The 21,326-nt window shown below is 37.5% G+C and overlaps 1 protein-coding gene across 20 annotated transcripts in view; it reads right to left on the bottom strand.

The window, feature by feature from the left end:
• The window catches only part of ADAM22 (ADAM metallopeptidase domain 22), a 224,354-nt gene that overhangs the window by 69,674 nt on the left and 133,354 nt on the right, over positions 1–21,326 (bottom strand). For all 20 annotated transcript variants that reach the window (XM_038556711.1, XM_038556716.1, XM_038556719.1 and 17 more), the window contains 4 exons: positions 12,895–12,977; positions 7,454–7,517; positions 5,645–5,714; positions 1,176–1,246 (listed from right to left, as the gene is read on the bottom strand). In XM_038556711.1, the coding sequence (XP_038412639.1) occupies positions 1,176–1,246; positions 5,645–5,714; positions 7,454–7,517; positions 12,895–12,977 (288 nt within the window). The remainder of the gene's footprint in view (positions 1–1,175; positions 1,247–5,644; positions 5,715–7,453; positions 7,518–12,894; positions 12,978–21,326) is intronic.

Here is a 21,326-nt window from a genome sequence, read left to right as displayed (position 1 = left end):
GCTCCATGCACCGGGAGCCCAACGTGGGATTCGATCCCGGGTCTCCAGGATCGCGCCCTGGGCCAAAGGCAGGCGCTAAACCGCTGCGCCACCCAGGGATCCCCAGCTTGTGTTTTTTTTATGCCAACATACATACATAATATATGGTATCTTAATTCTAATAACCAGAGTTCTGTTCATTCCTTTCCTTTCCTTTTTTTGAGTATAGTGGACACACTATATTCCATTAGTTTCACATGTACAACTTAGTGATTCAACTTCTCCATCCATTATGCTGTACTTATCACAAGGGTAACTGTCATCTGTCACCAAACAACACTATTACGATATGGCTGACTTCTCTGTGTTGTGTCCTTTATTCCTATGACTTATGCATTTCCTAACTGGAACCCTGTGTCTCCAATTCCCCTTCACCCAGTTTGCTCATCCCCTCCACTCACTTTCCTCTAGCAACCATCAGTTTGTTCTCTATATTTACAGGTCTGATTCTGCTTTTTGTTTGTTTGTTTATTCATTACTTTTTAGATTCCACAAATGAGAGAAATCATATGGTATTCTAATGACTGGAGCTCTTATTTCACCTAAACCATTTCCCAGCTCTGTTTCTAGCCAAGTTATCTTCATATTTCAAAGATATCATTTTTTTTCCTGCAAAGGAGATTAACAGAACCTACACCTATGGTGTAAAGCATCACACAAGTAATTATTTTTGCTAAGTCCAAGATCTGCTGAACATTCATAAAGCTGACATCCTGAGTTTACATCCCAGACTCCAACATAGCTTATGTGTGACAATAGCATTTTGTGGCTTTAAAACCTGGTGGATTCATTCTTAAGAGGGTATCTTTACAAATAGGCTCCATGATGTGGTACAACCCAGGAAAGGAAAGAGGCCTGATAGAAAGAACCTAAGATGCCACTGCATGGGCCATAATCCATCTGTATGATGAATAACCATAACCATATTAGCATCACTATCCCAAGTCCCTTTTGAGTCTATGAACAATATGGCCCTCCTTCACTGCTCCTACAGATCTGTCACCTTACTGTTTACTACAGCCTGACAAATGCCTGAACTAATACTTAACCTTCCTATAGAGATTTAATATAGATTTAAACGAATGGCAGTTGCCAGTGTCTTCAAAACATCATAGAATATACCTGTGAATACATACCTGCCGTTTACTTCTTTTTGGTCTTGGCTTCAAAGTAAATTTTGGTGGAGTGATGTGTACTTGTTGAAATTCTAAAAGGAAATAAAAATAAATTAACGTAGTGCATTTGCCAGGTTTCTTCCAGATAGGGCAATCAAAGTTTTACTATCCCATCCTAATATAAATTATATAATAATACTTCAGTTATTAACTATTAGCAATTATTATAGTTATTAATAATTAATATAAATAACATAAATTATATAAATAACTATACAGTTACTATAAATTTTATAATATATGTTACACTTAAAGATAATGTAGAACATTAATCAAAATAATTGTGTTCATATTAATACTAAAAATATATCATAAATGAATAAAATTTTTAAAATCTCAATACTATTCCTGTTCTAATTTATCTCAAAATTTTTCTCATATTTCTCCTATAAATACCATCATATTCCTTATTAAGAATCTTCTGAATAGCCAATCTAGCCTTTCCCTACTGACTTTCAATTAAAGAATAACACACCAAATGCCAATGAAGATGTGAAACAATTAGATCTCCCATATAGTGCTGATGAGAGTCTAAAATGGTATAACCACTTTAGAAAAAGGTTCAGCAATTTCTCAGACAACAGTAGTTCTCAGAGTACCATCTATACATGAGTGGCAACATTACCTGGGGACTTGTTAGAAATGCAAACTCTAATAACCCATCCAAGATGTATTTAATCAAAAACTCTAGAATTTGATACAGCCACTGTGGAAAACAGTATGAAGGTTCCCCTCAAAAAATTAAAACAGAAATACCATATGATCCTGCAATCCCATTTCTGGGTATACAGTCAAAGGAACTGAAATCAGGATCTCGAAGAGATAGCTGTACTATGTTCACTGCAGCATGATTCATAAAGGCCAAGATATAGAAACAACCGAAATGTTCATAATTGGATGAATGGACAAAGAAAACGTGGTATTAAATGCAATAAAGTATTATTCAGAATTTAAAAAATAGAAATATTTCAATTTGTGACAACATGGATGAACTTGGAGGACATTTTGCTAAGTGACACTAGCCAGATACAAAAGGACAAATACTACATGATATCACTTATATGAGGAATCTGAAATAGTCAAACTCCTAGAAGCAGAAAGTGGAATGATAGTTGCCAGAAGCTGAGAAAAGGGGGAAACAGGGAGGTATTAGTCTAAGGCACAAATTAGTCTCAGTTGTACAAGATGAATGAGTCCTAAAGGTCTACTGTACAGCAGAATGTCCAGAATTAATAATACTATGATGTATAGATTTTGCTAACAGTGTATACTCTTCACCACTACCACTACCACTACTACTGTAATAATAATAATAAAGAGGGTGGAAATAAACTTTTAGAGTTAATGACATAGATTATGGTGATGACTTCAGGGATGTACACTTTTCTCCAAACTCGTCAAGTTGTATACATTAAGTATACATTATGTACAGCTTTTCTCTAATGTCATTCATATCTCAATTAAGTGGCTTGAAAAAACCCTCTAGACATGGGATCCAGTGGTCTGTGTTTAACAAGCTTCCAGGTGATTCTCTGATACATTCTGCAGTTTGAGAGCACTATTGTACAAACAAACTTTAAGACCCAGTAATTCCACTGCCAGGTATTTGACAGAAGAAATGTAAACATGTGTCCACAAAAAAGATTTTTATAAGAATGTTTATAGAGTTCTTTTATTCATAACAGCCAAAAACTGGAAGCAACCCAAATATCCATCAACAAAATGGATAAAAAGACTGTGGTATCTTCAAACAGCAGAACATACTCAATAATTAAAAAGAATAAACTGTGGCTACCTCTGACAACACTAATCTCATAGGCATATGCTAAGCAAAAGAAGCTGAACCCAATGTGTGATTCCATTTTCATGAAGATCTAAAACAAGCTAAACAATGGTGGGGGGGCAGAAAAAGGACTGCAGAAGCGGGTGGTTCGCGGCACAAAGGAAGGTACTGGGGTGATAGGAATGTGCCAAATCTCACCAAAGGACTTACACATGTGTCAAAACTCATCTAATGGTATACAAGATTTATATATTTTATTATAGTAATTTTTAAAATAGACTGTGCTAAGGGGTCTGAAGGAAACAAACAAATGTTTTCTTAGGGAAACTAGTCCAAGAGATGTGTCATATAAAACAAAAGGTTCCACAGTTAAACAAGTTTGGGGAACACCTGATTCTATTCTCTCTGGGAAATACATAATGCACAGCAAGACAAGGGTACTGATAACCCAAGACCCAGGAAAACTTTATTAAACCTAAAATAAACAAGTTTATTCTTAAGCTTCACAAGAATTTTTTCTAACCTATCATAATAAATCCAAGCATCTAGAAAGAAAAGTAACACTCTTAAAAATGTGCCAATTTCTGATAAGAAAAGGAAACCAGAAACTAACTGAGACAGATCTGAGTTTTAGAAGATGTTCAAAATTATTTTTAATGACAGCAAAACTGTCATGTTATCTTTAAAGATTCTGTGGAAAAGAAACCCTGAACAAAGTTTAAAAAAACAAAACAACTGTATGATTCAATCACAGTAAAGTCCTTAGGGGGATTTTTATTTATTACTTTAAATTTTAATTAATGTTTATTGCTTCCAGTAAGACCTATTAGATTGTAGCTTTATTCTCAGGCAGCTAGTCATGATTTACTTTCCTTCCATCACAGGGATTGTAAAAGTTTCATAAGATAACTGAAGGAACAGTCTAAAGTATCTGCGTAAAGTAAGAGCATCTTTATGGTTATTAGCAGATATTTCAAAATACTGAGTTCTATAAAACAGCATCCCCAATCCCTTTGGCAGCAGGAGAAAAGAAGTGCAGAAGATCAAGGAGTTACAAATCTATTTCAGAGAAGGGGCATTAGCAGACATTCATTTCATTTTCCAATGAGGAGACCACGTAAACTTCCTTAAAAGTTTATATTTATTGGGGATGCCTGGGTGGCTCAGCCGTTGAGCGTCTGCCTTCGGGCCAGGGTGTGATCCTGGAATCCCAGGATCAAGTCCCACATCAGGCTCCCTGCATGGAGCCTGCTTCTCTCTCTGCCTATGTCTCTGCCTTTCTCTTTCTGTGTCTTTCATGAATGAATAAACAAAATCTTTTTTAAAAAAAGTTTTTATTTATTGAAATAATCTCTACACCCATTGTGGTGCTTGAACTCACAACCCCAAGATCAGAAGTCACATGCTTTTCCAACTGACCCAGCCAGCTGCCCCAACAATGAAAATGTTTAAGTGGTTTTCCTAAGCAGTAGTTTAGGATATGCTCTCAGCCGGATGATTCCTCCATTTCCCTCTGCTTCTCTCCCAGCACACATTCTTACAGGGGCACAATGCAAACCCCTGCTCAGTCCCTAGCTAGCTGTGGGACCCTAAAAAAGACAAGCTAGCTAAGCCTATTTCTTCTTCTGTAAAATGTAAATAATTCTATCAATCTCACAGAGCTGTAGCAAAGATGAAAGTGAGATTAAAAATTAGAATGTACTAAGGCCATAGGGCTCACTAAATAGGAAAGGAAGCCCCTCCACACTAGATATTCAGAGTATGTGCTACCTTCAGAAGGAGAAAGCCAATGAGTCTTATATAGCCAGAGGCAAATGCACTCTATACAATCACTGCTCCACTACTGAGGAGAAAGTACAAGTATGCTGCCCTACTTGTCATGTGAAGATTTGGAAGCAGCTCAAACCAACAACTATAAATAAATGTGCCTGTAAACAAACACATATGAGAAGGAAAGCCTATTTTCTACAAAAAAAAAAAAAAAACACATAATAAAAAGAATTAGGGGAGCCTGGGTGGCATAGTCAGTTAAACATCTAACTCTTGGTTTCAGCTCAGGTCTCAGGGTTGTGAGATCGAGCCCCGAGTTGGGCTCCATGCTCACTGAGGAGCCTGCTTGAGATTCTCTCACTCTCTCTTCCTCCCCCTCAGCCCCTCCCCTTGCCTCTCTAAAAGAAATAAATGAATCCTTTTTAAAAAATAAAAATAAAACGCATTAATCTATAATCATTCTTTCTTAAAATGCTGAGGCAAAAAGAGATGAGGAAAACAAATGGGAAAATGATTACAAGTTCATCCCTGTTTACAGAATCAGTATCTCATCAAAAGTGAAGTTTATATTTTGTCTATGCAGTCCAATTTTTGCTCTAACTTATTTCTCCTTTCAGAAATACCTTACTCTGATTTTTCTAATTTTAAAAAGTCTTTCAATGTGCTCAAGCTCTATCTTTCCAAATTCATCCACTACAAACATGAGGTCAGTTGGCATTTTATTCTCCCTCTTGATGTCCTTGACTTGCTGTCACTTTCTCTAAAATTGTTATGAGCAGTCATGAGCTAAGGATATTCCACATAGAGATAAGCTCCACAGCATTAAAATGAATTATTAAAGTTGACTTTTTTTTAAATCATAATATGAATGTCATACCAGATGGAAGATCATCCAAGGGAAATTCAAATAGTCTGGATTTGTAAACCGAATGAAAATGGAAATCCTCCTGAAAGAAGACAAACAACAGAGATTAAGCACGTGGGAATGACCAGTTATCTCCAACCTCAAGCAATGAGAGCTGAAGCAACTAAGACACCTAAAAGAATCCTAGCTTGATTACACACTCTTCTGGATTTGAAAAGGCAAGGAGCCACCACACAAGCCTCTCCTGCTCCTGGATTCCCCTGGCACTGGAGAGATCTATTAGAAACAAAATGCTTTTGCAGACAGAGAAGCCAAAGCCTGTAGTAATGGAAAATAAATGAATGAACCTATTCCCCCAAGGAGGAGTAAGACATCTGGGAAAATGGACTAATGCTTTTTATAACTGATTCCTTTCCATGGATCCCTGCCCCACTTTAAGAGGCAGATAACTAACTTTTGTTAGGCAAGGACTGCAGAGCTAACACTCTTCTAGTATCAGGGAGTAGGATGACAGGTACAAGTAGATGCTCAAACGGATCCTGCTCAAAAATTCAAATATCATACAAGTTCTGTGACAAACTAACAGACAAAAAGCCATATTTCATCTAAGAAAAATTAATGAGCATTCAAATAATTACTTCTGGCTCCTTTCTAGTAAACAAACAAACAAAAAACCCAAATGTCATAAACAGTCAAGTTTCATGATATTGCTGTAAAAAAAAAAAAAATCACCTCCCAGGTAAAGTGATATAATAGCCAGCAATAGGCATCCAGAAAGTAAAATACAATACAAATAGCTGCACTTTATGGGTGGCAAAACAGTGTGTATTTTTAGAAATTACTTGCCTAAGTGTTTGAACAATGTTCCATGACCCAAGGAAGAATATTTGCCTGCACAGAGCTAGAATGGAGGTGTATTATGTTTCTCTGAAGTCTACCATATAAACTCAATGCTTTTCTCACTTGTGGAAAATGAATATTTCAACTAAAATAAATCAAATAATTTAAAAAATTTAGATTTCTCTACATTTCATCAGCAGAAGGCCCTACAGACAATGGGCAACATAGAAAAATCTGAACTCTAGAAACAAAAGAGAGGTGGAAAATTACGTATCTATTGATTTGGTCTGTTATAAACTGAATGTCTGTGTCCTCCCTGCAAAACTCATATGCTTAAGCCTAAATTCCCCAATGTGACTGTATTTGGACAGGACCTAAGAGAAGGTGATAAAGGTTAAAATAGGTCTTAAGGGTGGGGTTGGGCTGGTGCCCTTTTAAGAAGAAGAGACACCACAGTTCTCTATCTCTCTGTCATGTGAGCACACAGCAAGAAAGAGGCCATCGCAATCCAAGGAGAGAGCCCTCATGGATCCTGCCAGCATCTTCATCTTGGACTTCCAGGCACCAGAACTATGATAAAATAAATTTGTGTTATTTAAGCCCTCCAATATCTTGTTCTGACTGCCTGAGCAAACTAAGACAAATCCTAGCACATGAAGGTGGAGACAGAACAAAAATGGAGGTTTCAGAACACCTCAGAAGAAATTTCCAATACACAAAGTAAAAGGCTAAAAAAAAAATACCTTGTGAGTTTGACTTATTCAATATTTAATTATATATATGTATATATTTATATTTACTATCCTGACTCTAAGAAATAAAAATTTTATTTATAAAAATAAATATTTAAAATATTAAAATATATAAAAATATTTTTATTTATAAAAATAAAATAAAGACAAAAGGAGGAGGAAAAATGAAGAGGAAAAGCTCCCAATATAAATTTTTACATTTGCCACAGCAAACAGAGGGAGCACTTACTTGAGAGGTGTCATTTTCTTCTGGTTCAATGAGATAGGTGTGGTTCCCATCATAGAACATCCCACTGCCAAGGACAAGAAAATAATTAGGCATGGCTATCAACTCTTGCCTCAGAACAAGATCATTTTAAAATCAGTAGCTGCCAGAGGACCAATTTACTTTTCAACACTCACTTCCCAGTCCCATCCATCACCACCAGATACACACCACCTACTATACACACACAGACATACACACACTCCCCACATACCATACCACACCACATATACATTCCCCACATATCACATCACACAGATTACACACCACATATTGCACACCACACCACACATGCTTCCCAATACATCCCACATACACATGCACACTGCACCATATCACACATGTGTGCATACACACACACACACACACACACACACATCTACTAAGAGGGAAAGACCCATCCCTCTGACTTCCCATAAGCAGCAGTGTCCCCAGGTTCAGGATTATCATTCTCTAATCCTCCCTCCAACACATAATTCGAAAACTTTAATATGCAAATAGTTCATCTGGAGAGCTTGCAAAAGTGTGAAACTTTCAGGGCCTTCCTCAGATTTCTTGGCTAAGGCCCAGGGAGCTGCATTTTAAACGATTCCAGGTGGTTCTGATGCAGACTGTCAGGGACTATCCTGAGAAATGCCTACCTACCACACACCTGGAAGATGCTCTCGTAACAAGAGCTGACACATTCCAACAGCTTACCATGAACTAAACACTTTACACTCATTTAATCTTCTACTCATCTGTGGAAATGTATGAGGGAGGTACACTCATATACTTGCCTATATTCATTTTACAAGGAAGGAAAGCCCAAAGAGATGAAGTAACTTGCCCAAATTACATAACCAGGAAGAACTGAGGCAGGACTAGAGCCCAGGCAGATTGGTTCCTGAACTGCCCATCTGCAATTGGCGGCCTCTTCATCCATTCACTCATTCACAACACATATAAGCACCTACAATGCACTGCTCTAGGTGCTTGTGATACAGAAGTGGACAAAACTGACCAATGCTCTGCCCTCATGGTTCTAATGTGCATTCTAGGGTAGACAGACAAAAAAATACAATCAACAACGAAATAAATATACATGTGATGGTGAAAAATTCTAGGGAGGAAAACAAAGGAAGTTATGGGTGATAAATGGTGACAGAGGACTGGTTGTAGAGACCAGGGAGAGAAGACTGTTGATTTATATAGTCTCAGAGAAAGGCTTTCTAGAGAAGATGGCATTTAAACAAAGATCTGAAAGAAGTAAAGGGATGAGCCATAAGGATATCTGTGCAGAGAGCATGTCAGACTCGAACCCGAAGTGTGCTCCAGGAACATCAAGAATGCAGTGTGGCTGGAGGAGGGTGTGGGTGAGGGGAGAACCGTAACATGAGATCAGAGAAAGAGTGGGGCCACATGAGACGGGACCTCCTGAGGGCTGTGGCTTTTACTCTGAGAGACACGTGGAGCCACTATGAGGGCTTAAGCAGGTGGAAATACAATCGCTCTTAAATATTAAATTAATTGCCCTAACTGCTGTGTTACAATAGTCTTTCAGATGGCAATAATAGAAATGGAGAAGTTATCGCAATAATTCAGGTGAAAAAAGATGGTATTTGCCTAGATCACAGTGGCGTTGGTGGAGATGGTGAGAACTGGTTAAATTCTGGGTACTTTTCAAAAGTAGAACCAATAGGATTTATTGGCAGATTTGAAATGGAGTATATGAGAGAGTCATGTCAGTGAGAACGCCAAGGTTTTAGCCTGAGCAGCTGGTGAGATGGAATTGCCATTTAATAAAATGGGAAAAGCCACAGGAAGGACAGAAGGGGCTGAGCACATGGAAGCAGGATGCAGGGAGGAGAGCATAAATCTGAAGTTGGGTTTTGATCTGTTAGGCCGGAGATGACTATCAGCCAACTGAGGAATTCTCCGGAGGGTATTTGAACCTACATATGGCCTCAGCTCCCACCCAGAGAGATCCCAATGGCCACTCGTTTTAGGAGAACATGTCCTTCTACTAAGATCAAGCTCCTTATGATGCTGAAGAAATGTGTCTTATCATTCAGGCATCTGAGAAGGGACTAGGCGCAGTTTTCTGGTGTCATTTTTCAGTGTTCTACGGAAATGCTGCATGAGATCCCACTATTGCACATAGAATAGTATTTATCTCTCACTGATGGCGTAGTGAAATCAGTTGGTTTCCCTGAGCTATAATTATAATGGCCTCTAGCTCTGCTTCTCCAAATTCTTTCATTCCTACTGTAACATCTTCCACATGTCCTCTGCTTTCATATACCCTTAGAACTTCTACTCTCACATCTGTAAGGTTTTCAACCAAAGTACACTTTTTGAATTTGGATGACACTGCATTTCGAATTTAAAGACAAACAGATGCACTTTTTAAGGTATTACTGAGAATACATGTCTAAGGAATCAGAAGAGGGAAGCCTTTTCAAAACAGTAGACCAAATGCGACAGTAGACATTCTCTTTGCTCCTGAGAACTGGCCAGATTCACCTAGAAAATTGCACAGAACCATCACCTTTTGCCAAAGTTCACAGAGCTATGCTGATTAAGCAGCAGATTATTTTGTTTAAATACAAGGTATCATTTCCTTTTGCTACATCAGTGTTGAATGTGAAAATAAGTGATTTTTATTGGGGTTACACATCATGATACACAGTTTAAAGAAAGCAAATTCTGACACCATATATGTCTAGAAGATTCTGGCTCCCTATATGACAATGTGCCATTAGTAATTCTTGAACTATTGAAAAGTATATGTTTTATTGCTTTGTTTGAGGATTGACACCTTTGTTATATTTGTATAAATTCCAGTAAGTGCGTTGAATCCACATACAGTATATATTTGATAAAAACCTACAGCTAGAACCTACTTATTATAGGTCAATTGAACTAAAATTTTAAAAGGCTGGATCAAAACAAGATTTTGAAAAGAAATAGCCATTCTTACAAATTGCCACAAGAGGGCAATAAACTTACATTTGATGCCATTCTTTTAGGTTCCCATAGTTACAGGATTTTATCATAACATCAAATGTACCAGGACCAAAATATTATCCGTTAGTCCTTCGAATTTGAAAAAAAAAAAAAAAAAAAAGTGCATTTCCAGGTTCTTTATGAAAAAGACATAAAGCTGATTATTTTCCCCTTTATGTTCCTCAACTAAATTTAGTAAATTAAGAAAAATGAAAAATCTCCATATGTATTTGGTAATTTATAAAAGATGAATCATGGATGAGATCATCTGTTTCATACCCAAATCACTGTAATTGAAAAAAAATAGATTAACTAATATTTAGTAATATCCTCTGAAATATTTCTATCAGTTTTTGTTCAGAAGGTAAAATCAACATGAGAAGTATTGATTAATAAATAATAAAAAGGAACAAGAGTAAATTTATCCAACATGCTCACAAAAGTCCCAGAGCACCCAACATGCTTATATACAATCCTCACAGTGTTCTCAGGCACATGGTGCATTTTCTGTTATTTTTTGCTTAGTTTTAAATGAAAAGGTTTCTCAAGGTAGAGGTAAACTTTACTTCATTAAAACAACTGAGCTGGCTCTGAGTTCTACTCTTGATCTACTCACTAAAGTTTCCTTACAGTTTCTTTTCCATCCTTCTTCAAATGGCTAGCAAGCTCTTGGTCTTGGGATCTCAGGTCTATCAGAGCCCTCAGAAGGCAAGGATGACTTCTCACTGCTTCTCACAATATGGTATCCTCTTACAAAACTGGAAAGCAACGTGGAATAAGTACTGGGCAAGATGCTTAAACGACAATTTGAGATTTTAAAAGGAAGAGAGGGGGGAAAATGCCTCTTCTTTTTATATCACTATCATACATTTGCTGTCACAAACATCAATGAGCCTAGGGTACTCTTCTTAGTGGAAAGCTGGGATTATCTTGAGATCAGAAGTAAGAATTTTATTACTGAAGGGCACTTTAGTGTTTCCTTTTCCAGATAAGAAAACCAAGGCTTTCAGATATGAGGCATGGATTCCTGTTTGTAAAAACATCTCCAAGAATTTATTTAAAATAAGTAGAAGTCTTTTAGAGTAAACAATAAGCAGATGGAAGTTTTCCATGCTCTCATGAACCTGGCCTCCTTCCTCTGGCTACCTAGGTGCTCCTCATACTCTCTTCTGCCTCTCACATACCAATTGCCTGAGCCTAACGAGGCACCACTTAGGCAGACTAGCTCAATTTTCCAGGCTCAACCATTATATCTCTTTCCTAGCTTGTCTGCCTACCCCTCTCTCTCAGAAAATTCTATCAAAGCCTGTTGTAGGGATCACTCTACCTTTTCTAGGTGACATTTCCCTGGAGCCCTCAAGCTCTACCTCATTGCTCAGTGCCCACTCTCTGCTTGCATTATTCTGTTACTTTCTCTCTCAAAGAAAGAAATATTCCTATCATATTCCATAGCAGGAAGCTGAGCTAGCTTTAGCTGCCCCCACTGGACTGTGAGCTATTGGGGATGGGACTCAAGTTCTCATGGCCTTGATTTTCCTTGTGGCTGGCCCACAGCAGACACTCAGTAACTGCTAGCTACATGGAAAAGCCGGATCTCTAACCTGGGAGCGGGATGCATTTTAAAGTTTCCAAACAAAAATTTAACAAAACTAAAATGCTAGCTTGTTCTGTGCCCCCAAAAGTATCACAAACAAGAAAGAACTGAGATGATTTAGCCTAAGTAGAATGCAGAGGAATGACACGGTAGCTTTATAAGGCGTTAACAAAACAAATAAGAGATGGCCACCTGTGTATCACCATTAGCGACAGAACAGAGGAAGTAGATGTATTCCCATGTTAAACATCAGCAAACATTCTTTGATAATGAAGGTTATGAGAAAGGAAGCAAGGCCCTGAGGAAGGATGAACTCCATTCCTTGGAGATTTCTGAGAACAGATGGACCCTCCCACAAGTTTGTTGTGGATTTTAGGTGGGATTCTGGCTGAAACACATGAGCTCTTGAGGTGACTTGCAGTTTGTCATTTTTGTGCAAGGAGTCGAGAGATTCTACCTACTAAAATTTCTATTATTCCATAAAACTATAAAAACTAACATCAAGAAGAGGTAGGGGCAGAACTGGGTACCAAGGGGCTAAGCATCTAGAGAACCAGCATAACCCAAAACATTCTTGTCACAACTTAGATGAAACCAGAACATCACTACAGGGTATCATATCATAATACCAAAGACCCTGGTCTGTTTCTGCAACTCCAATTTTAAAATCAGCTTGGTTTATACACCTTGAAAAAGAAAAAGATCAGATTCATCACTGATTTAAAATTATTTCTTGACATAAAGATTTTTATTACAGTACATTAAAAATAAAGAAAACAGTGATTGAAAGAATGGATGGTACAAAAATTTGGAGGACACTTACTGAAGTCCATGGCATGTTGACAATGCAACAAATGAATCAGGGTTTCCTCGGACGTGGCCCTGGTAGTAGCAGTGTTCTCCTCCCTGGAAACAGAAACAGAGAGCATAAGCCTCTGCCCTTGCCAGGAGAAATCACCTGCATCATTTCACAGATTCCTGCCACACCACACCTCCATGTATAAAGCTCTACAGAATATTTCGTTATTCAGATTAGTGTTATCAAACCTGTTCTAACAGAATTATTCATAAACACTTCTAGTGAGCCAGCTAACTCCAAATTAAAGCCAGGGAAATAAAAGTTGACTTAATTTGCCTTTTATGTAGGTGATGATAGAAAGAACAAAGAAACAGATACTGAAATACACATGTGGCCCTTGCACCAGGATCAACTGAGTCATCCATTTGCCCAGTCATGAGAAACAACGTTGAGCAGCAGCAAGAAGATGCTCTTTCATATAAAGCTGAGTAAAAATGTATATAAATCATTTGACAGTCACTAAATTAAACAGAGAAAAACACTTATTTTTATAGCGTTGATATCAAAACTTGACAAGTTTATACTATTCTGTTCTCCAACTATGAATGGCTTTACAGTAAGCACATTGGGTGAAGTTTGAAATTCCAATGTTTCTTCTAGCAGCTTACATTAATCCCAAAACACTTATTTCTTTGGATTAAATGTTCTTGGAAGAGGTAATAGGGTAAATCCTCTGCCTTCTCAGGGTGGTGCCTCAGTCTTTAAATATCTGCCATTCTGAGTGTGGTCTAGAAACCAATGGTGTTGCTGAGACACTCTGGAACTGGTCAGAAATGCAATCACAAGTCCCAGCCCCAATCTACCTACTTACTATAATTGGTACTTTAAACAAGGTCCCTGGTAATTCAGATCCACATTAGAGTTTGAAAGGCATTGTTCTAAATGGCCTTTGCCATTCCCCCACTAATCTATTTCTTCAGAAGCTAAAAGCTGCTAATTCAATTGACCCACTGGGATAGGAAACAGTAAAACAAAAAGATTCAAAGGAATATTTTAAAGGGGCAAACTTGACCTGCTTTATACTGTGCCTTAAGGATTAATCCTACCTAAAATATTCAGTGCTTGACATGTGGAGGGGAGAGAACAGGAAGACACAGGATATAACAAGGCTGAAGGCATTTTCTCCCCTGGAATTCCAAGAAGACACCCTGGCCTGTGACTGCTGCTCCTCATGAGATAATCCTATAGGGCTGAGTGAACCTCAGTTCTGGTGAGGTGGCAGAGAACACACAAGATGGCACTCAGTGAAATCCCTGATCCTGTGACATCTCCAAATCCTCAAGGGAGTCATTGAGCATCATGAACTGAGGACTATGGTTGGATGTGATGAAAGATAAGAAAGAACAGGGTGGTAGTCCACCTGTAAGCCTGAAACGGGGTGTAACCCAGTAGGCCACATGTTTAAGAACAGAAATAAAGCCAGACACTGACTTTCTGGGTTGAGCTGGTTTTGTAAAGATGTAAATGCATGAGCTATCAGCTCCTTTGTTTAAACTTGCTATGCAGTCTGCAGCAAGTTCCAGAACCTGCCTATGTCATCTGTCAAATCGGGGTAACAATTTCACAAGGTTGTTCAGGTGATTAAAGAAAAGTAAAATGCATTTAGAGCTTACAATAATGCATGGCACTTAGTAAGCCCTCAATGTTTGCTACTACTATAATTACTATGTATAGGGGCACCTGGGTGGTTCATTGGGTTAAGCAATCCTACTTTTGATTTTGGCTCAGGTCATGATCTCAGGGTTATAAGACTGAGCCCCATGTTGGGCTCTATACTGGGTGTGCTTAAGATTCTCCCTCTCCCCTTCCCCACTCGCTCATGTACTCGCTCACGCACTCTCTCTCTAAAAAAAATTACTGTGTGTCAACTATTGTTCTATTTAACTTAAATACACAATTTCCCTAAATCCTCACATCAATCCTATAAAGAAATATTGCTACCTCTCTTCTATATAGGAGGTCACAATCTCCAGAAGCCAAAGTTGTCCACCTGGGAAGTTGCCAAGTAGGGATGCAGACCTTGCATGAACATGTAAATGCAAGGCCTGTGTCATTTCCCCTACACTACTTATGAGTTGGGCCTAGAACCTATTGGGTCTAGTGTAAACCTAAACTTTCCCCCCAGCTGATTCCTTGGGGTTTTTGTTTTAATTTATTTTTAAAAAGATCGTATTTATTTATTTGACACAGAGAGAGAGAGCACAAGCAGGGGAGTAGCAGCAGGCAAAGGGAAAGGGAGAAGCAAAGGCAAATGCTTAACTAACTGAGCCTCTGTTTAAATTTACTTTTGAGTAGGGCTAGGAGTATATTTAATAGAGTTTAAAATATCCTCTGTTGGGTTGTTGGACTGAACTGTCCAAAAGATTAGATTCTAAATTAGAGGTCATTATGCTTAAAAGTCCTTCCTGGAAACATCTAATTGGACCAGAAATCAACACTCTAGCTTTTTACTAGACAGACATGAGGGGCCAACACTCAATGAGATGACCTGGATAGAGCAAGAATTCTATGTGAAAATGTTTCCCTCTACTGGACAGTGATTAACTCATCAGATCTCTTTCTGAAGTCTAAGACTTACAGTGAACAGCACATATAAAGATAGTAGAAACAAAAAAGATAATCACAAGAATTATGGTATCAAATTGGGGAACAATGGAAGTCAATGTATGTGGGGAAAATATGTCATAGGCAAAGGCATATAAGAAATGTTTTATAAGCTACTAAAGTTTTCTTTAAAATACCAATTTTGGAACCATGTTATATTAAATCATAAAGAAAACAAAGAATTCATGTTTTGCTTTTTTAAAGATTTTATTTATTCATGACAGACACAGAGAGAGAGAAGCAGAGACACAGGCAGACAGAGAAGCAGGTTTCATGCAGGGAGCCTGATATGGGACTCGATCCCAGATCCAGGGATCATGTCCTGAGTCAAAGACAGACTCTCAACTGCTGAGCCACCGAGGTGTCCCAAGAATTCATGTTTTATAACAAGCTTCCAATATACGGGGAATAAACAGATGATTGGATAATGAAAAACAATCTTTCACTAATTTCTGATTCTGAAAAATAGGAATCGATCCAAAACCAGCATATGATCAAGACCCATCTGCACAAAAGCCTAACACTGCAAATGAAGTGAAGAACTCAATATGGTTGACTCATTATCAAATGTTTCCACTACACTTCAAGAGAAGCACAAACAACAGGGGAGGCGGGTAAAATCTCTTTCAGTTGAGCTATTAGAATTACAATTCTGAGGCTCTCAACTGGCGGTATATGTAATTCTTCCAAATAATGACAGGAATTAACTTCTGTGTTGTGGTTTTAAGGGATTTACCATATGTCAATAATTATTTAAACCAAGAACTGAAGAAATGAAATTATTACATTAAACTTTATTGATATATTGATTATTAAAATAAAAAATAAACAAATAAAATTTAATAGATATTGAGTTTATGTAACTTTTGATCCCATATTTTAAAAATAGTAAATGCTGATGGAAACATTTCTAAGAATTCAGGATGCACATGGTGAAGAGTATAAAATATTCTCTTCATACACATTGTTCAGGCTACAGCTGACTCCTGAAAAGCAAACATTTGTGACTCCATGTACCATGTCAGGAATGGCCTAAATGGTATAGTTAAGGAAATATATACATAGGTACCTGTTTCAGTGCACAAATGGATTTACACTGTGCACACTGTTCTGCCACTTGATTTTTTTTTCCTTAAGGTAACCTTGACCTCTTTGTATATCAATATCTCATTCTTTCAGTGATAGCATAATATTCCATTATAGAGATGAACCATAATTCATTTAAACATTCCTGTACTAAAAAAATAAAAAATAAAAAAAAAAAATAAACATTCCTGTACTAATGGACATTTAGATTATATCCATTTTTTGTCATCATAAACAATATTGCAAACATCCTTTTACAATTTTTTTGTGCAATTCTGTTGATATATATGTAAAACACATTACTAGAAGAGGACCTGGCAGGTCAAAAAATATGTGCCTTTTAAATTTAATACACATTTTAAATAAAATACGTATTTATTTTAAATAAAATATGTATTAAATAAATAAAATAATAAAATTATTTTATTATGTATTATTTATGTATATTTAAAATAAAATTATTTATTTACATATTTAAATAAAATATGTATTAAAATAAAAATATGTATTAATAAAATAATAAAATTGTATCTTTGCACTTATATCTGTTTTAAAAGATGCACTGCATTTCAAAATAATAAACTTCATTTTATTAAAAATTGTATACTACAAAAAAGACCACTACTTAAGCCAAATTTCTTGAGTCTTACCAATTTTAATAGTTCTCCATATCTTCATACAACTTTCTGGAGGAACCAGATGCTTTATGAAAATAGCTATTATATATAATAATCTAAGACAGATGTAGGGAAAGAGAAAAGCTAGCAGCATATCCTAATAGAGTTCAGCTCTTTATCCAACAGCCAACCATAGCTTTAGTCCTTAAAGTCTCTTGTTCCAGAGATAAACCTGCTGTCATTGAAACTTTATTCATATTCCTTGATTCAATAACACAACCATAACAGTACAGATGTTTATTTTTAGCTAATTAGATACAGCCAAAAAAACTATCCACCTCTATATAAAAATGAGCTGTATGATAGTTCATATGTCTACTGGTTTATCTCCCAATTGACAAAAGGCTTATTACAGTTTTCATTCTAAGAAAGATAAAATAATTATTTCTTTGCAAAATTCAAAGACAAACCACATTTTTATTAAAGAGCCAGAAAGATCTCAAAAGAAAAACAGAATTTATTATAAATATAATACACTGAAAGCACAAAAGAAGCTACAGAGACTAGGGTATAAAACTATAAAAATCCAATAAAGGGAACCAGTTAGAGCACAGCAGGGAGGCCATAGTCATCTGCCCTCCATTCAGACCCTCAAAGAAAATTCTACAACTTTATTATTTCCAAGATGAGCCAGGGCCACCTCCTCTAAAGAGTGTCCTCTGATTTCCTTCTTCTCACAAATTACTTCTCATCAACATTTCTTTGAATTTTCATATACTTTCATGTCTGTACTGCATCTCTTTACACCTGCATTCCTGTTTCTGTCTTATGCCCTCCACTAGCCCATGGTGTCTTTCAGGGAAGCACATGTACCTAATCTATGCTTGTATCTCCAAACATGCTATTAGGAAACTGAGAATCTCAATTTCCTCATCAATAAAATAGGATTACTATCTATTCACACTGCTAACAAGAGGATGCAAGGAATTCCATGAGATAACAAAGTCAAGCCTACTGTAAACTACTATGTAAGAGGGAAAGGGGTGCAGTCAGGGAATATTTAATCAATGAGGGATTCTATCATGTCCCTTGAGCTAGGATTCTCTTAATTTATTTGCTAAGACTAACAATTCAGGGCATTGATTAATAATGCAGATTACCTATGTTTCTTGCCCTGAGAGTTTGTTTACACAGCTCAGAAGTGAGACCAAGAATCTGCATTTTTACAAATACTCCATGTTTTTCTCACTCGAGGAATATACCAGAACAGTGGTTCTCAAACTTGGATGCCTATCAGAATCACCCAGGGAGCTTTTAAAATCCCAATAGCCAGGCCAACCTCCAAATCAATTAAATCATAATCTTTGGAGATGGGACACAGGCATCAGCATCTTTATAAATGCTTGAGGTGATTCTGTGAAACCGCAGTGGTTGAGAACCCCTGCACTAGAGAACGGTTGCTCAGTAGCAATGATTCCCAAAACTATTCCCCAAACTAAAGCCTTATTGTGATGGGATTTGTAAACCTATGATTCCCAGGCCTTCACTCAGACCTACTGAATCAGAATCTTCAAGGAGGGAGGGCTCCAGGGTTTTTAGAGATGCAAAAATTTCCCCAGGTGATTTTGAATATTGCGTTTGGAATTACTAAACTAAAAATACTCAGTCCAATACCAAATTTTCTCCCTGTAAAGGATACCAGAAAGACTGGGATCGTTAAGAAAATGAAAGTATCTACCATAACCTAGGCATTCTGCTTAGTGATCTTGGTGATTTATGAGAGAATTCATAAGGACAGATGAGGTGAATATTATATAAGTGAGAAAACACAGATTAAGAGAGAACCTTCCTACCTACTTAAACTTGGGTATGCCAGATGCCAAATCAAGTCTCTCCTCTGGCAGTAATCACAGGGCAGTTTCCAGCACAGTAACAGGCATTTGTTAGAAATTCAAATTCTCAAGCCTTACCCTGGACTTCCCAATTGGAAGGTCTGGAGATGTGGTCCAGCCACCTGTATTTTAGTCAACCCTCTAGCTGACTTCAATGCACTCTAAGGTTTGAGAGCAACTACTTTACACCACAACTGTCCCTGCATTCTGGAGCTCCTCACTGCTGAGCTCCCTGAAATCCTACACTAATTCCTCAGCAGATTCTTAACAAAGCAGAAAAGACAAACAGTCACAGCTCTTCTCCATCTTTTCTTGTTGGACCCAGGACAGCCAGCTTTATCAGAAACAATATGGAAGGTAAAAGGTGAGATAAGAATATGTGAGAATTCTACCATGTACAGAGCCCTGAAGAGCCATGCTACTTGTAGGAGCTAGTCTGCGGGATGCTTCTGGCCTGCATTAAAGGGACCAGTGTGATCAACCATCCCGGTTACTCTCAGACCAAGGGGTTTCAGAGGATGCAGGTTATTTAATGCTACATCCATGAAAGCCACAGGCAAATCAAGATGATGTGTTTACCATAAAAAGGATAGGGCCAGTGCAATACTTACAGACCAAATCTTCAACCCAGTAACCCTTGTGTTCCTGCTCTGCTCACTGGGTAAAGCCCTCTTCTGCTCCATGGGGACCAATCCTAGGACCAGCCTTCTGCCCTGCACACTGGAGTTTATGCCAGTCATCCTCTTCCACAGGTAAGATCCTGGTCACTCTAGCACAGTAGTTCTGAGCCCTGAATACACATTAATATCACCAGGAAAGTATTTTTTCAAATAATAAGCCTTACTCCATATCAGTTATATTAGAATCTCTAGGGGTGAGACCTGGCATATTTAAAATCTGTCCATATGATTCCAATATGCTACCATGTTTGGGAAGCTATGCTCTACCCAGTACACCTTTGAAAGAACTGAAGCCATACCCTTGAACTCTACTGTATATTAGATTCCTTCTGGGCATGTACACTGCCCAGACTTATGTTTGTGGCCACATGACTGAAGTCCATTCCACCAGACATTCTGGTTCTGTAGAACCAGAAGTTCTACAATAACTTCTTCGATTTCCTCTTGATTAACAGTGACATGAAGAACCCGACATTTTCTTACCTTTCCCCTCCCTCCCAATGGTAACAAATGGCATTTTCAGACATTACTGAGTCAGGAGTAAACCAAGTCTCCCTGGGGTCATTTGCATCAAGGAAATTCCTAAAAAAGCAAAATCTTATGTTGGAGAGGATCCACCAATCCACCCTGATTAAAATTCATAACTTGAGATTATAAAGAATCAGTCTAGATTCACAGAAGGGACATAGGCTAAACATCAGTTCAGGTACAAAGTATAAGAGTATCTGATTCTACAAGCTCTCTAAGAAAAGTGGAGAAAGACAATCTCACTTCATTTTATAGTAAATTAAAATTAAATAAACTATCACATGGTGGTTTCCAAATGCCAGTAATCCTTGAGTCTACCCATTCATGCCAAATAAGAAAAATAAGCACACTGTAGTCAGTCTTTCATAAAGCTAAATGTATTTCATTTTTATACAACTGTTCTTTGTTTTAAGATTAGTTCATTCTCTTACATTATTATCTATTTTTAAATTTTTAATAGAATGTTAGACTCACAAAAAAGTTGCAAAGATGATACACAGAGTTCTAGTACACCTAATCACCCAGTTTCCCCTGCTGTTAACATCTTACATTACCTGAATATACTTGTAAAAACTATATTAACCGCAATGCATTACCTTTTACTAGACAGTGAGCATTCAGATTTTAGTAGTGTTTCCATCAATTTCCTCTTTCTGTTCTAAGATCTAATCCAGGGTACCATACTGCATTAGTTGTCATATTCATTCTATGGTAACAATAATAAGTAGAATTTAGGTATTTTGAAAGGGCTGTTTGCCTATTCGATAAAAATAAAAAGACTGGCAACCCTATATTAATTCCTAAAATTTGCTTGTTGTAGGGAAATTTTTATATTGGGCTATGAAATATGACTCTAGTCAAGAGTATCAGTTAAGGGCAGCCCCACTGGCACAGTGGTTTAGCACCGCCTGCAGCCCAGGGTGTGATCCCGGGATCCCGGAGACCCGGAATTGAGTCCCACGTCAGGCTCCCTGCATGGAGCCTGCTTC

Source organism: Canis lupus, chromosome 14 (assembly GCF_011100685.1).
Source record: "Canis lupus familiaris isolate Mischka breed German Shepherd chromosome 14, alternate assembly UU_Cfam_GSD_1.0, whole genome shotgun sequence".
NCBI lineage: Eukaryota > Metazoa > Chordata > Mammalia > Carnivora > Canidae > Canis > Canis lupus.
Note: the sequence above shows the minus strand (reverse complement) of the source record. Positions and strands in the feature narration are given on the sequence as shown.